General features: G+C 33.3%; 2 protein-coding genes across 9 annotated transcripts; one reads left to right on the plus strand and one right to left on the minus strand.

Annotated features, from left to right (window-relative positions):
- The first annotated feature begins 5723 nt into the window (after nucleotides 1-5723).
- On the plus strand, nucleotides 5724-9248 carry LOC107932574 (uncharacterized). The gene is made up of 3 exons (XM_016864617.2): nucleotides 5724-6547; nucleotides 7296-7483; nucleotides 8384-9248. The coding sequence occupies exons 1-3, from the start codon at nucleotides 5926-5928 to the stop codon at nucleotides 9062-9064; spliced, it is 1491 nt and encodes a 496-aa protein (XP_016720106.1). The 5' UTR covers nucleotides 5724-5925; the 3' UTR covers nucleotides 9065-9248.
- Nucleotides 9124-14086, minus strand: LOC107932575 (ACT domain-containing protein ACR1). 8 transcript variants are annotated; one of them, XM_041089611.1, is made up of 8 exons: nucleotides 14008-14086; nucleotides 13358-13464; nucleotides 12705-12750; nucleotides 11707-11821; nucleotides 11539-11606; nucleotides 10320-10964; nucleotides 10140-10244; nucleotides 9124-10052 (listed from the first exon to the last, which is right to left on the minus strand). In XM_041089611.1, the coding sequence occupies exons 2-8, from the start codon at nucleotides 13426-13428 to the stop codon at nucleotides 9675-9677; spliced, it is 1428 nt and encodes a 475-aa protein (XP_040945545.1). In that variant the 5' UTR covers nucleotides 13429-13464; nucleotides 14008-14086; the 3' UTR covers nucleotides 9124-9674. The 8 variants fall into 8 exon arrangements, with proteins under 8 accessions (XP_040945545.1, XP_016720107.1, XP_016720109.1 ...); XM_016864618.2 differs by having other exon boundaries at nucleotides 13968-14082; XM_016864620.2 differs by having other exon boundaries at nucleotides 13358-13476; nucleotides 13968-14082.
- Between the last annotated feature and the right edge of the window lie 2045 nt (nucleotides 14087-16131).

The following is a 16131-nucleotide window of genomic DNA, read 5'->3' on the forward strand; positions in this document are numbered from 1 at the left end:
AAACCAATCAAACGGCTGAACCTGCAGGGCAGGTCAGCCGAGCATTATGAAAATATTAAGTTGGAACGTCCGTGGGCTGGGGAACCCACGGTCTGTTCGGAGAATTCAGCATGTATTGAAAAAGTACTGTCCCCAAGTTTTTTTTCTTTATGGAGAAAAAAGTAGAGAGATCGAGAATGGAAAGGATAAGAAGGAAGTTTGTTTATGTGAATGGGGTGGATATTTCGACCCGAGGGGGTCTTTCTTTGAGTTAGTGTAGTTCGGTGGATGTTACCGTCTCAAGTTTTTTGAAGAATCACATTGATGCAGTTTTTGTTAATAGTGATGGGACCATAAAATGGAGACTAACGGGGTTTTACGGTATACCGGATTGTTGGTGGAGGGATGTTTCTTGGGACCTGCTAAAGCGGCTGAGTACGAACAATGGATTGCCTTGGGTTGTTATAAGGGACTTTAATGAGATTTTATTCAGTTTTGAAAAACAAGGAGGTCGATTGAGGGAAGTAAGGCAGATGGAGGCTTTTCGGTTAGCTTTAGAAGATTGCGAGTTGGTGGATATAGGGTATAGTGGTCGATGGTACACGTGGGAAAGGGGGAATTTTGAGGCAAATAATATAAGAGAGCGGCTTGATAGGGGAGTGGCTAATTTGGCCTGGACTGAGATGTTTCCATTTTACAGGCTCCTTCACATTGACAATTCAATTTCTGATCATTACCTTTTGTTGTTGGATACAGAATTCTCGACAAGCCATGGTATTTCTTCAAATTCAGGGTGCTTATTTCGTTTTGAAACTGCTTGGTTGTTAGTAGATTCTTGTCATGAGCAGGTTAAATTTTTATGGGATTCCAACAAAAATGCGTCAATGCCTGAAAGATTAACACTGGTGGGTGAGGAATTACGAAGATGGGCTAGCCATTTAAAGAATGAGAGGGGTATGACTATGAAAAAGCTATCAGGCCATTTAAATAAATTGTCTGAGGAAGATCCTTCAAATGATATTATTGAAGCTATGATTAAGACTAAATTAGAGCTGAATCTCGAGATCGATAAGGAAGAGCTCTATTGGGAGCAAAGGGCTAGATCGAATTGGTTAAGGTATGGGGATCGAAACACTAGTTTTTTCCACAACTTTACTTCGAGCAGACATCGTAAAAACAAGATTACCGGGCTGAAGGATGAAAATGGGTCCATTAAGGATACGGACGAAGATCTTATGCGTATTGCTACCAATTATTTTAAAGGATTGTTTGCTAGTGAGGGAAGTAAAAGAGCTCAAAATTTTTTTGAAGGGGTCCAAAAAACGATAACAAATGAGATGAATAGGATGTTATTGGGCACTTTCCAAGATGATGAAGTTAGGAGGGTGGTTAAAGAGATGGGGGAAATAAAGCTCCGGGTTTCGATGGCTCCCATGCGGTGTTCTTTCAAAGATTCTGGGCGATTGTAGGCAATGATATTACAAATTTCTGTCTTAAAGTGCTTAATAGAGAGCTACAGTTGAACGAGGTTAATTTCACAACGATTGTTTTAATCCCCAAAGTCCCAACACCAGATTGTATGACAGACTTTCGACCCATAAGCTTATGCACGGTGCTATATAAGATTATAGCGAAAGTTATTGCTAATAGATTTAAGAGGGTGTTGGATGTTTGTATTGATGAAGCTCAAGGAGCTTTGTCCCTGGTCGGCTTATTACGGATAATGTCCTTGCGGCTTATGAAATTCTACACACTTTCAAGAATAGAAGGAAAGGGAAGAAGGGTTTTTTTGCTTTAAAGCTTGACATGAGTAAAGCATACGACAGAGTCGAGTGGGGGTTTGTTACAGGTATGATGAGGAGTATGGGGTTTGATGAAAAATGGGTGGAGTTGATAAATCATTGTATCTCCTCGGTCTCTTATGTTGTTACGATCAATGGAAGGTTAAGTGAGCTTTTTCAACCGGAACGGGGTCTCAGACAAGGGGATCCGTTGAGTCTCTATTTGTTTCTTATTTGTACCGAGGGTTTTTCAACATTACTTAAACTAGCCAAGAGGAATGGACTTATTCAGAGAGCGTGTGTTTGTCGAGGAGGCCCGAAGGTAACTCATTTGTTTTTTGGAAATGATAGCATTATCTTTGGAGAAGTAAATGAGGATGGCTGCAGGATAATGAAAAGATTTCTTGATGACTATGAGAAAGCGTCAGGTCAGAAGATTAATTTGGACAAATCTCAAATTTTCTTTAGTTCTAATTGTTTTGAATAAATTAGAGATCTTTTGACAAATTATTTGGGTGTTAGGGCTGTCACGAGTATGGAAAAGTATTTGGGTCTGCCTACAATGGTGGGGAGAAAGAAGAAGGAGGCTTTCCAAAGACTTTGTGATAGTCTGAGAACAAGAGTTAATGGGTGGGGGAGTCGCATGTTGTCTCAAGGGGGCAAAGAATTTTTCATCAAAGCTGTGTTACAGGCCATACTGATTTTTTCAATGTCTTGTTTTTTTTCTTCCAAAGTCATTGTGTGCTGAAATGAAAAAGATTATGAATCGATTTTGGTAGGGTAAGGGAGGTAATAGGCATGGCTTGCACTGGTCCTGCTGGACTGATTTATATCAGGCTAAAGAGAATGGAGGTCTAAACTTTCGCGATATGAGGAAATTTAACATCGCTTTATTAGCTAAACAAGGATGGCTGTTAATCACTAAGCTGGATTTGTTGTTAGCTAGATTTTTTAAAGCGAGATACTATCCACATTCAAGTTTTTGGGAAGCTAGTCTTGGAACTTACCCTTCGTATACTTGGCAAAGTATATATGCGACTCGGGATTTGTTGGAGCAATGGATAGGTTGAAGAATAGGTACAGGAGAAAGGATATCCATTTGGAATGATCGTTGGCTGCCGAAAAAGTTTGGTAACAAGGTTAATACTTGTCCTATTAATGAGTTGGTCCAAACAGTGGATCAGTTAATTGACCAGGCAAGACGGGTTTGGAAAGAATAGATGATTACCAGTATTTTTTCAATTGAAGTGCAGAGGCAATCAAATGTGTCCCTTTATCCAAAGTTGTACGTGAAGACTGCCTGGTGTGGTGCAGGGAAAAAATAGGTCAATATTTTGTCCGTAGTGGATATAAAGAGCTCATGTCTCGAAATGAATACTCAGAAATTTCACATAATATACAATCGATTTACAAAAGATTGTGGTCTCTGTTTATACCTTCAAAGATTAAGATAACGGTGTGGAGAGCGCTATGAGGTTTCCTCCCAACAGGCCAGGCACTTTATAATAGAAGGATCCAACATAATGCAATATGCTCACGGTGTAATGCTGATTCAGAAACGTTCCTACATGTGGTAGCAAATTGTAATTGTAATAGCCTGATTCTGGGCCTAGTCGGAATAGTGGTTTCGGGACCACAAATCCGACGAGGGAAAATATGATTATCATTATATTTTTATGGTCTACGATTTCACGAAAAAATTTCGTGAAAATTTCGTTCAAAAATTTCGACGTTTGGACACTTAATTTAGTCAAAAGGACTAAATTGTAAAAAGAGCAAAAGTTGAGTTCTACATGTTAGAAGTGTCTAATTGTTATGAAATTATAAATTGGGGGTCCCTATATGGTAATTAGACCATTAGTTAATTGATGGACAAAAATAGACTTAAGAAATGGGTGAAATAGATTTTTTTAAAATGGGGGCATTTTAGTCATTCGGAAATAATATCAAATTTAATTATATTATTAATATATTATTTTAATTTTTTAAATATGTAAATATTAATATAAAATATTATAATATTCAACATTATTAAACATACGTATTTAATTATTTATATTTAATAATATAATAAATTATTAATAAAATTAATAACATATATTATTTTAATAAATATTTAATATTACAATTTTATTTTAATAAAATAAATTTTAGCAATAATAGTTTTAAAATTTAAATAATATTCTTAATATATTATTAAAACTATTAATAATAAATGTTTTATAGAATATGAATATTTTAATTATATAAATATGAGTTTTTGTTTAATTCATGCTTAGCTTCACTTTCAATTATAATGTATCACTATTCATTCTCGTATATGTAATTTAAATAAAACTTTTATTAGGCATTATTTATTTTAAATTTTTTATATGATATTATTATAAAATATTATCAAATTAGATATTTTTATTAAGTTTATATAAGATGTTTATTATTATAAAATATTTTCTTAATATAAAATAAATTTTGATTTTTAAAAGCAAATGCTAGTATAATATTTTGTAAGAAACATATTTATGTTGTATTTGTTTCACTAAGAACGATTTCTAAAAAATGGTTTCAGGAAAATTTCTAAACATTGAAAAATATTTTACGTAAAATCATTCAAATACTAGAAAACATCAACTTTTCTAAAAAATCAAATCATTTTTCAAAAATCAATTTCCGAAAGCTGTTTTCAGCAAAACAAATGTAGCCTAAGTTTTGCTATTTCGAAAATTTAATGTGACAAACATATTATCACATGTGTAATATCATATCAGCTTGTTATTTCCACATATCCCTCACTAAAAATACAGTTAATGGATTAACGACGGTCATTTGTGTTAAGAAAGAAATTTCAAAATTCGAAAATTATAAAGACTTACAATGTTCCAATTGGAATGTATGAACAAAATTTACAACTGTAAGCATTGTACAAGACTAGTAATAAAATTTAACCGAACAAATTGAACTAGTATTATTTGGATTAAAACTAAAATTTAAAAATTTTAAAAATATAAAGATTAAAATTAACCAATTCAAAAAATACATATACAATTTATCAAATTAAACGATGAAAAACTTTCATAAAGTTTAATCATTCATATTATTCTATTTTTCCCATTTTTTGTTTCTCTCTCCTTTCTTTTTCTAACTACCCATTGCTTTTGACCAATCAAATTTACAACTAGAAAGAAATCAGGCACAAGACATTGGAGAAATCAAAATTCTAGCATAATAAATATCTGTAAGCATCCCAAGTCACTTCCATACCGATTCATCTCCTTGCTGTTGTATAGATGGGGCAGCAACACTTCTAAGCTCTAGCAACCTTTTTCAACTCTAGCTACATCTTTGTTAGACATGTAGCTTCATCATTGTTCCTGCTATTTAGTACATAAGCCTCAATCCATGCTCATGTAAGCACCATCCAAATGTTGCTCAAAATGCAAGCTTTTGTCCTAGGTGACGAGATCATTGACACCCAAATCACCCATTGGTTTAGGATGGGAATATAGTGTAGGAAGTGTGTTAGGGAAGGAGGACATCGAGTTGGGCTAAACCCATGCCATACAAATGTCTTATGTGATAAGCTTTCAGAACATTAGTTGAGTCATGAAAATTTTAAAAGATATACTTTTGAATGTGATTGAAAGATATATTGTCTTCATAAGAATTAACCATTATAATCTTATAATTAGACCTTAATTTAATAGTGTGTTAATCCTTCATTGTATTTGATAAGGGATTGCCTCTTGTTTATTTCGTGTGTAAGGTATTTATCCATGATGTAATCGTAAATTATCAAAATAAAATTTAAATTATGATTTAAAAATATTTTAATAATATTAATCCTTTTTAATACCAAAAATAAAACACTAAAAGGAGAAAAAAACCTATAATCCCCAAAATTTTCTATAAGGAAGAATCAACCAAATTAGATTATATAGTTCTAGAAATATGGTACAGGGATACACCGCCAGTGCCTGTAAGTGTACCCAAACGCTGCCGTTTAGGTCCCTTAAAGGACCTAATACGCTGTCGTTTATGGCTCATATTGTCACCTCCGACTATTATAGTCTTTTTAAACTAACATTTTCAAATATACAATACAAAGTATAATTATTATAAACTTAAGAACAGGAAGAAAAAAAAAAGAAAAAAAGGAAAGGGATAAAGAATGTCGTGGTTAGCTAGATCGATTGCTAACTCGCTCAAGCTTGACGACGACGACGATGACGATCGGACGAATGCGGCGGTGGATCCGAAACCCGAATCCGATCCGAATCCTAACCAAGCCTCTCCTCATTCCCATTCATCATCGGATCCCAACACTCCACGTGGCGTCAAAGAAGACCTATCCGAGCTTACCAAAACCCTATCTCGTCAATTCTGGGGTGTTGCTTCCTTCCTCGCTCCGCCTCCTCCGGAATCATCGGAGCAACAGCCCGATCACGCGGCTGAGAAGGAGGAAAACTCTCTCCGGCCGCCGCCGTCTTCTGATGATACGGATGAGTTGTCGGATGAGGCATTGATAGCGGGAATCCGTAGCGATTTATCTGAGATCGGTGGGAGATTCAAGACTGGAATCTCGAAGCTGTCTAATAATATTAATGTCTCGGAGTTCTCTAAGATCGCTTCGAATTTCCTTCAGTTTGGATCCGAAGGTGAGGGTGTTGAAACATACGAGAGTGGAATCGCTGTCGGTGTGACCGAAGAAGTGGTCGCGTTCGCTAGGGATCTCGCGATGCATCCAGAGACTTGGCTTGATTTTCCGGTGCCCGATGATGATGGTTTTGATGGTAATTTACTTGATTTCTTATTTTGTACACTAATGTGCTTAAATTAAATCAAATTAAATAATGTGCTTAAATTAAATTAGCTCACTTCTTGTTCATTCATTGGTACCTTCGACTGTTTTTCTTTTTAATGTGCAATTCCTTTTTGCAAATCTCTGATTCCTTAATTTAGTAATGCATAGTTGATAATTGATTATCGAATGCTATATATCTTTTGAAATCAGTGGACTGGATATAGAATCAAATTACGTTTTGATACTTTATGGTTGCTACGACGGATCTTTCAATTGCCTTTTGCATTGTGGTTTCTCGATCGGCCGATTTTTGATATCTCTATGAGATTTCACTAACAAACCCTGTACTATCAAAACTGCTCACGTGTCTTATTTTATGCCTTTATGTGTATAATTGTGTATTTATAGGTTATATATAATTATGATGATGAGAATTGCTTTGTCATTCAATGCAATAAATTTATAGGTGAGTGAAATCTTAGGAGCATGAGCTGGTACTTGTTTCTGTTATATTTTGATAATAATTTGCTCTGCTGCTTGGTGATGCTCATGAGTTTTTTGTCATATATTTCGGTGTATTGTTTGAACTTTGAAGCACGTTTAAGGGGATATTTCAGTACCACTACTTTGTGCATATGTTAGATTGGTTTTCCGTAAGGGCTGCTGTACCCTTAGTTCAGAGATGTGGTATGAATCTGGCTAATTTCTCTCATCCTTATATTGTTTTGAAATTTCAGATTTTGACATGTCTGATGAGCAACAAGAACATGCTTTAGCTGTTGAACGTCTTGCACCAAGATTGGCTGCTCTTAGGATTGAACTTTGCCCAGGATATATGAGTGAGGGTTGCTTTTGGAAGATCTATTTTGTACTTCTTCTTCCTCGACTAAATAAACAAGATGCAGAACTTCTGTCTACTTCCCAAGTAAGTTCGTGGGTCCTTTTTCTTCATTGATTTGTCCCACATTTTTGTGGTCCAAGGTGTTGTGTATTATGTTCTTGAGGATTCACTTAAGGAATTTCATCTACAGCAGATATGAAATGAGAATAAAACTAATATTAACAAATTAATTAAATACTGAAAATTCTTAAATGCACTTGGTAATAGAAGCTCATCAAGTTTTATGAATTTCATTTTCATCCTTGAGTGCCATTTTCATCAATTCTCTCTTTTGAAAAAGGAGTGCTAGTGTATAAGTTGGTCTTATCATTCTATTAGGTGCGCATTTCCTTGCAATGGCTATCTTTGTCTAGGAGCTAGTTTACCATTGAGATTGAAATGTGTTGTGAAAAAGTGCTTTTACAAAGTGTTTTTGAAAAGTTTGATAGTGTTTACCATTGCTGTCAAAAAGTGTTGTTGAGAAGATAAAATATCAATTTTAGACATGATGTTGTGAAATATATTAAAGATAAAAAGGTAATTTCATTGAAAAACACTTTTCTAAAAGCAAGAAGGCTAAAAATTTTGGCTTTTTGGCTTGGGCTAAAATCTGAATTATAAAGGTTTGTAAGCTGCTTGTTTATTAACTTTTTTCGTTTAAAATCAAGGTTCGGGTTGAAAAGTGCTTTTCAACCTCAATGGTAAACAAAGCCTAATCATGGTTTCTTTTCAGATATCTTGTTTGACCTTCTACCAACATTCTCATTTCTTACTCATGTCATTTCCTTGAAATATAACCCAAAAGTTTCTAACTTTTGCAGTTAAAATTTTAATATGGAATGAAGGGAATGATTGCTTGTGCTTTTCTTTGTGATTCACCTTCCTTCGCCCCTCTGTTCCACTTTCCCTTTCTGGATTTCTAACTGTTGATTGTCATGCATGCAGATAGTTGAAGCAAGAGCAATGTTAATGCAAGGGATACAGAACCGATCTAAGGCTAAGATGGAAGATCATTCTGAAAGTGGCACTTCAAATATAAAGGCTGATTTACCACATGAAGAGTTTCTTTCTGTGCCTTCTCCCGCTCAATCTAAGCCAACACCATTTAATGAATCTGGAAATGAAGCAGCCGATACTGCTGTAGCTGTTGAAGTTGCAACAGAAAAGCACCCAGTTCAGACTACTGAGATGCAGGTTGTTGACAAGTCTGTCATTGAGGAAGAGCCAAAGAAAGAAGTCAAACATCAACATTCAACATCTGCTTCCTCTGGAGTTTCTATCGAGAAATTTGAAGATGATGCTGATGACTGGTTAAAAGAGGAAACTTCGGAGGCAGTTGGCACAAGTGCTACCACCATCCCTCTTGGAAATGATGAGGATGTTTCATTCAGTGATCTTGAGGATGATGATGACGACATGCCAATAAACTACAAGAAAGTCACATCTGGTTCTGATTCTTCAGCAAAAGACTCGAGAGAGTGGGTTCAACTCAGCAGGAGCTCTATGGACTCAGTAAAAGACGTTAACTGTGTTGGCAACGAACATTCTGGGTCTGAGCAGGTAAGTACTCGTAACCCTGAAACCAAGGAATCAAATGATTGGCTTGATATCGAAGAAATCATGTGAACGAATAACCTTTGCTATATCTGTATTCTAGATTCGTCTTCTCTATAATCTTGTTAATATTTTGTGTATGATTTCTTCAGTTTGAGCTAATGCTCTGGAAACTATATTCTGTACATAAAGCACTGTTGGAATTGGATAATTACGCGCTGCTGCAATAATATTCATGTAATTTATGTCCAGTAAATTCAGAATCTATCATATAAAAAGTATAGATATCATTAATGTTTGATCAGGAAAGGGATTTAAGTTGGTGTGAATTCTTTAGTCATATTTGTTCAATTTAGTATCGGGTCTGAGTCATTTCGAGTTCAGGTTGTTTTGTGTTTAGAGTTTTTTTTGGCTTGAAGCTTGGGTTTTTGGATCTGGGTCATTATAGGTTTCCATTATTTAGGTTCCCGTCACTTTGGGTTTTGTTCATTTCGAGTTCCAGTTCAAATTGTTTCTAGTTGAGATCAGTTTCAGATGAGTCAGCTCGAGTTTGGATTAAACAAGTTCGGTTTGTGGATTTTTGTTGATATTTTTCTATATATAATGATAGAATAGTTTATGACTGGGAAAAGAAACCCTAATATTTCATAAATAATGAATTATGTACATGATTAGGAACTGTTTATGATTTAATGAACCCAAAATTCTCTGAAAATCGCTCAAGCTGAGACCATAACAAATTCCCCAATGAAAACTTAGCCCTTTCTTCCACTTCACCACTACTGTTTCTACTAATACTTGATGAAGATGCTCTAGAGGTCCCATTAGGTGATCTATATACCCTCAAAACAGACCCCCCAATCTCTTGTCTTACCAATTCCACTGTTCTTAGATCTGCTTCATGCCCCGAAGCATCCGTAACGTGGAAAGTTCCGGTCGCTCTCTCCCCTTGTGTCCCGATTTCAACTCGGGTTATTGATAACCCATTTTCACGAAACACCCTCGTCACGTCTGAAAGCAATCCCATCTTGTTTTGTGTGCATATATCAAGCCTCAACCCCTGGATCAAATGAAAAAGATCACTAAAACATACAATTTCAACTACCAAAACCAGACAAGTCTTTTTGTTTAGTTTCAAAACACTAACATGGGATTCTCTTCTTTCTATTGCTGCAATCAAACATTGTGCAAGTTTTTCTCTTTCACTTTGTGTATTCGAACTGCATCCATCTTGTCTCCTTATGAAATATTCCTGAATGCATATATCAAAGTTAATAATCAAAACAATGGAAACATCTTTTTAGTTCTTTTGTAAGAGCATATGTACCTGGTCTGCCATGGTACCCTTTGAGCTAATGGCAGCATGGAACACTACGTATTGCATGTCGGTTAAGGCACAAACCGTGTCGAACAAGAGCTTGGTTCTGTCTCTACATCTTATGTTGACCACCAGGTACCCTTTTTCTCTACAAGCTTCTATAGTCACATGCGTATTCGTACACCCATTCCACTGTCTGCAACTTCCATCGCTGCCCTGACATTGCTTGTAGTCTCTATCGGCATACATCAGTTGGTGGAGCCGTCGTTCTGTATGTGTCCTACCAACCGCAGGGGCCGTTAACCTTACGCTCCAACGCTCACCACTCTCATGATGAGCCTCAACTACACTCTCTAGCTTCTCATGTACTTGTGCCAGCTTTTTCGATGCCATGATTGGTCCCCGCATTAGACCATCTTCGATATGGATTATGCATGCCACTCGAGCATTATGTGTCCATGCAACGGCTGCAGTAACATGACATCTCAATTCATATAATGCCGCTGATATCTCCGACATGAGACCAGGTCGATCCCTGCCGGTCGTTTCCAACGCTGTATGTTCCGTCGAGACATGGCAAGGCTTCACATCTCTTGTCAGACATGTTTGTAATTCCTTTGGAATCTCTCCTCTCCTCCTGGGATCAGTAAGTGCCTATCAATTATCATTCTCATATTAGAAACCAATTTAAAAACTAATTTTTCATTCTACAGTAAAATAAATACTAAACATTAGTAAATTTAACTCTCAACATTTATATTTTTTTATCAATTTGACCTTTATTTCTTTTTGAGTTAAATTTAACTATTAACTTAAAAAAAATCAAATTACTTTTTGTTAACGGAAAGGCCGAGTAAAACATTAAAATTTTTAATTTTGTTAGGTTGCCCACATAGCAGCCCACATGCATTTTATACTGACATGACATTATTTATTTTATGTCACATTAATAAATAATTCAAAAATTATAAAAATAAAGTTAAAATAAATTGAAATTCAAAAAATATATAGAAAGTAAAAAGAAAACATAAAGTACATGTGGCTTATTAGACAATTTATTACGTTTAAAAATTTAATCTTTTAATCAATATTTTAATTAAAAAAATTATTTTGTATTTTTAAGTTAATGATGGGATTTTTAAAATATTAGAAATCAATTTTATTTTAAAAAAAAGTAAAAATTAAATTAATAGATATATAAACATTAAGCCTAAAAAATATGAAATACCTGTTGAATGTAAAGAATAAGGGTCTCATCAGTAACTTTGTTCCCTAGGTGGTCTGTCACATGGAACACTGCAAGCCATGTAACATAGGAATTTTGTTTTGGTTAATATGTAACATACGAATTAGGGTAAAATGAAAATCATATTCTATGGTTGATGTATGGACTGACCATCCATGAGCCATCCACCGTCGGATGAAACGTATGATTTGGAGATAACGAGGTCAAGATCAGTCAAAACCTGGACCATCTCTAGCAGAATCCCGTGCCTGTTTGCACTATCCACCTATTTCGACAAAAATATTGTTTTAAATATATAAAAGAAAATATAAAAATAATTATATAATCATATTTTAAATTTGAATAATTAATAATGCTGACTTTATTTGTAAGGGATGATGATTCCAACTACTAATATTTTATTAATTTCCATATAAACAACTGGGAAGTTGAGTTAATGAAATTCTATTAATGATTTAGTGCCTAACTATTTACCAACATTAATTAAATCCATCAAAAACTTTAGAATTTTGAATGATTTAAACTCTGATTTGAAAGGGTCTCAATCCAAACTGATGGTTTAGGGGTTGTCAATGTTATTCAAGATGGATTTTCAGGAAATTTTAATTCTACACTAATTAAAAAATACTTTAAATTCTAGAAATGATAAAGCAATGGAAGATTCAACGTCTACTTCAAAAAGAGAACTCAATTGCAGATAATCTTACCAAGTCAGTTCATACTAGAAGACTAGGTTTAAGCTTCCTTTGAGGGCCTAGTTTATTTGTTTTGTAATTTTATCTTTTCACAAAAGAAAAATTGAATATTAATTTATATAAATATGTCGAGTTAATTAATTTTAACCATTAAAGACTTATCATCAAGACTTCAACAATATTATACCATGTATACATATTAGGTTAAATCATGGTTTTTAAATATTTTAATTAAAATACTAAAATATATTTTTATTAAAATGGGTAAAATATAAAGTCAACGTTTTAAATTATAGAAGGACTAAGTAATGACTAAATTATGTCACTAAATCTCAAAATTAAGAATAATATAAAGGCCGAAACCATAATTTAACATTTAATATGCATTAAAATTAATTATTTTTTCTATAAAACATTACTTTGAAGTTGAATTTAAACCCTTTTTAGCCTTACCTTTACAAGCGTGCAGTCATGGAAGGCGTCGTTGTCGATGCAAACCCTGACAAACATTAAACCACCGATTGATAATCCATTGGTTTCATTTATTTATCAATCCCAGGGGCCAACAATTTTTAAAATTGTTTTATGGTTTAGGAAGAGCAAAATGTAATTTTATTATTTTTATAGTATATATTTTTATAATTTTTAAGAGATTAAATTAAATTTATTTTAAAAATTAGAGTAACCTGTACTACGTGGGTTTTTTTTTTTCTAATTTATTCATTTGTAGGATTTTATTTTATAAATTTTTCTACGTGTAGACATTTTTTACAATTAGACAAATTTATACACATTTAAGAATGTATAACTTTTATACAAATGAAAAAAAAAGCCAATTTGTATAGATTACACCTTTTTTAGAAAAGATGAAATTAATGTAAAAAAAGTTGACATTAGAAATGAAAATTCATATTTGGAAAAAGAAAATATAAAATTACAATAAAACGACTAAATCCGCTAGAAATACGAAGTGCAAGGACTTGATTTAGAATTTAGAAAAATGTAAGGATTTATTCAAAATTTCATTTCCACCAAACCCAAACTAACAATTTCTCTTTCCCATAATTTCATCTCAATTATGAAAGAAATGGAAGTAAAATAAATACCTGGGAGGATGGATTCTATCAAGAAGGGATTGAAATTCAGGGTCAATATAAGGTTGGTAAACAATCTCCATCTTCCTTCTCTATGGAACACACCTTTCCAAGCTTTTCTGCAATTTTTGCTGCTAAACATCAAACTCATGAAATTCACTATATATATAGTTGGAGCTGTTTATAGAATCTTTAAATCATGAAAATACGAAAGCGGCGGCTGAAGAATTCATAAGCAAGGTGTTGTGTGTGTATGTGTGTTAGCTTGGTTTTAAAGATTAAATGGGGAAATATCTGCAATTTTTATCATGTTTCTTCGTTGAAAAGGAAACAATAAATGGTTCATGGTGTTCATATACATGAATAAATGCAGGAAAACAAGGAAAGGAAATTTTCTACAAGTGGGAAAGAGTAATTTAAAAGAAAAACAGAAGACAAAACTGGGTTCTCAAGTTTGAACTGCAGAAATACAATAATATCCCAAAATCTTCTCAAACAAAACATATGTCCCCCTCTGATTTTTACTATGTATATATACAACAGGTTTTAACCCAAATAAAGAAGAAGAGAAGATTGGTTCATAATAATAATAATAAATAATATTTTCCATGCAGAAACTTACTTAAAATGGAAAGTCAATACCAAAAACATAAGAAGAAAACCTTGTCTGAACTTTGAAAACAGTGAATTTCTTTTCACTTTTTTCTTTTCTGTTGTTGAAACTGTGTGAAATCAATTTATATATAAAATTGTTGCTTCCATTCATATATATATATATCTTGTGTTACTGGTTTACATAAGACTAGGGCTCTCGATAATGCTTAGACACGTACGAGGTTGTAATACACGTGTCACTACAGCAATGCGGCGTTCTTCATCTCCACCGTTCATTCACCACGTTTTACTTAAGAAATAAATACAAGAATTCGTTGGGTGGGAGTTAGAAGGTGATTTAGGTTTTAGCCTTTAAAAGAAAAAAAAATACAACATGAATAAAACAAGCTTTGAACTGCCAAAAATGCAGGAAAGTATTTACCCAGTCAACTAAGTTTGGGTGCTGTTTTGTTGTAAAAAAATTTGTGGGTTTAATCCTGCACTCGGTGTTTGTACTTATTCGGATTTTTGAAATTTAGTCCATCAACTTTTATTTTAAGGAATTTAGCATTCTTGTTAAAATTGGGATTAGACTGACTGATTGAACTAATTGAATCAAGAATTAGTGATTAAATTGTTCGACCATTGAGGTAAAATTATTGCAAACTATTAAAGAATTGAAACCGAAATAAAAAACGGATGGTTTAATCTATTATGAATTTTTAATTTTTTATGGAATTTTAATTTTAATTTTAATTTTAGTTATTGCTGAATTAGGAACAGGTGGTCTGACAAGTTTAATCAACGATTTGGTTTTTACAATATTGGAATTTAGTATCTCTGTTGATTTAATTTAAAAACTAAAGTCCAATTGATAATATTGTTAATGTATTTTCGTTAAATTTAAATATGTTGCATTTCAATATTCAAAGGTATGATACAAGAAAGTTTAATTGATAACACATATTCAAATTTAACTGAAGTAAATTAATAGTGCTATTAATTATATTTTAATTTTTAAATTAAAAGCCGGGGAACTAAATTACAACATTTTTAAAGAGTACATGGAGTAGAGGCATAATTAGACCAAAATTCTTGTATTTATTTTTTTGATACATCTAAACGTTTCGTTTTTATTTTTTATTTTTTATTTTTATGTTTAATTCTTTTTTCTATTTTAGGTTGATTGATGAGTAAGCAAATGATAAGACATTGTGTTTGTGAGATTGAGCTGTTTTCAAGTTATTTGCTGGCTTTAGTTAAGATTATTCTTCACAATTTTTTGCTACAATTGGTCGAGATATAGAGTTGGAAGTGAATCACTTGCATTTGGAGAAAATTTTGACTTTCTTATGGATAACTTTGATGGATTGCCACATATTTCCATCTCATTGGAATTCAACTTTTGAGAATTTTATTTATTTATTGGTTCAACTATATACGATATTCATCGTAATTAAGTTTAATTTTAAGACCTTTATCTTTTCTTTTTCTTTTTTTAAGAAAAAGGGAGATATTAATAGTCATTTTTAGAATTTTTTATTTATTGGCTCTAATTGCTACAATAAAGAGAACCTAGGTTCTAAAGACTAATTAGTGTATAAACATGCCCTATTGAAAGTCATTTCAGTTGCATTAGTGCAAAAATTTTCTTCAAGGGGTTGCCAAAAGTATATAATGCAGAGTTCATCGAAGATCGACAATCTTGTTGGCTTCACGATTCGGGCTTCCCAATTCGCATTGCCTAGCCAAAAGATCTTTAATGTTGCTAGCAATGTTGAGTTCCTTTCTATTTGGAACGTCCTCTGTCAGGATCTGAACCACCATAATATTTTCCTTTTCGATTAGCTCCTGTCTAACACCTTTGTTCCAAGCAAGCTTCAGTCCTTGGTTCAGTCCCCAAAGTTGTCTTTAGTATTAAAATTTTTTGAAGTAGAGTATTGATACTTAAAACAAAAAGGTAAAGATAGTTATTCAGCTTTGTAATTCTTTTCTTTGGAAATGAGTTGAAGATTTAATAAGTATTAACAATGAGGTGAACAAGGGAAACATGAAGAAAAGATAAGGGAAAGAAGGATGAAAGCAGGGAAGAGGTTTCTGTTTTTCTAGAGAGAGCCAATAGATTCAAAAGAAGGAGAATTAGAAAAAAGAAGTTCTATTTGAATTGTTTGTATGACCTTTTTATAGTGGGG

This window comes from Gossypium hirsutum, chromosome D03 (genome assembly GCF_007990345.1).
Source record: "Gossypium hirsutum isolate 1008001.06 chromosome D03, Gossypium_hirsutum_v2.1, whole genome shotgun sequence".
NCBI lineage: Eukaryota > Viridiplantae > Streptophyta > Magnoliopsida > Malvales > Malvaceae > Gossypium > Gossypium hirsutum.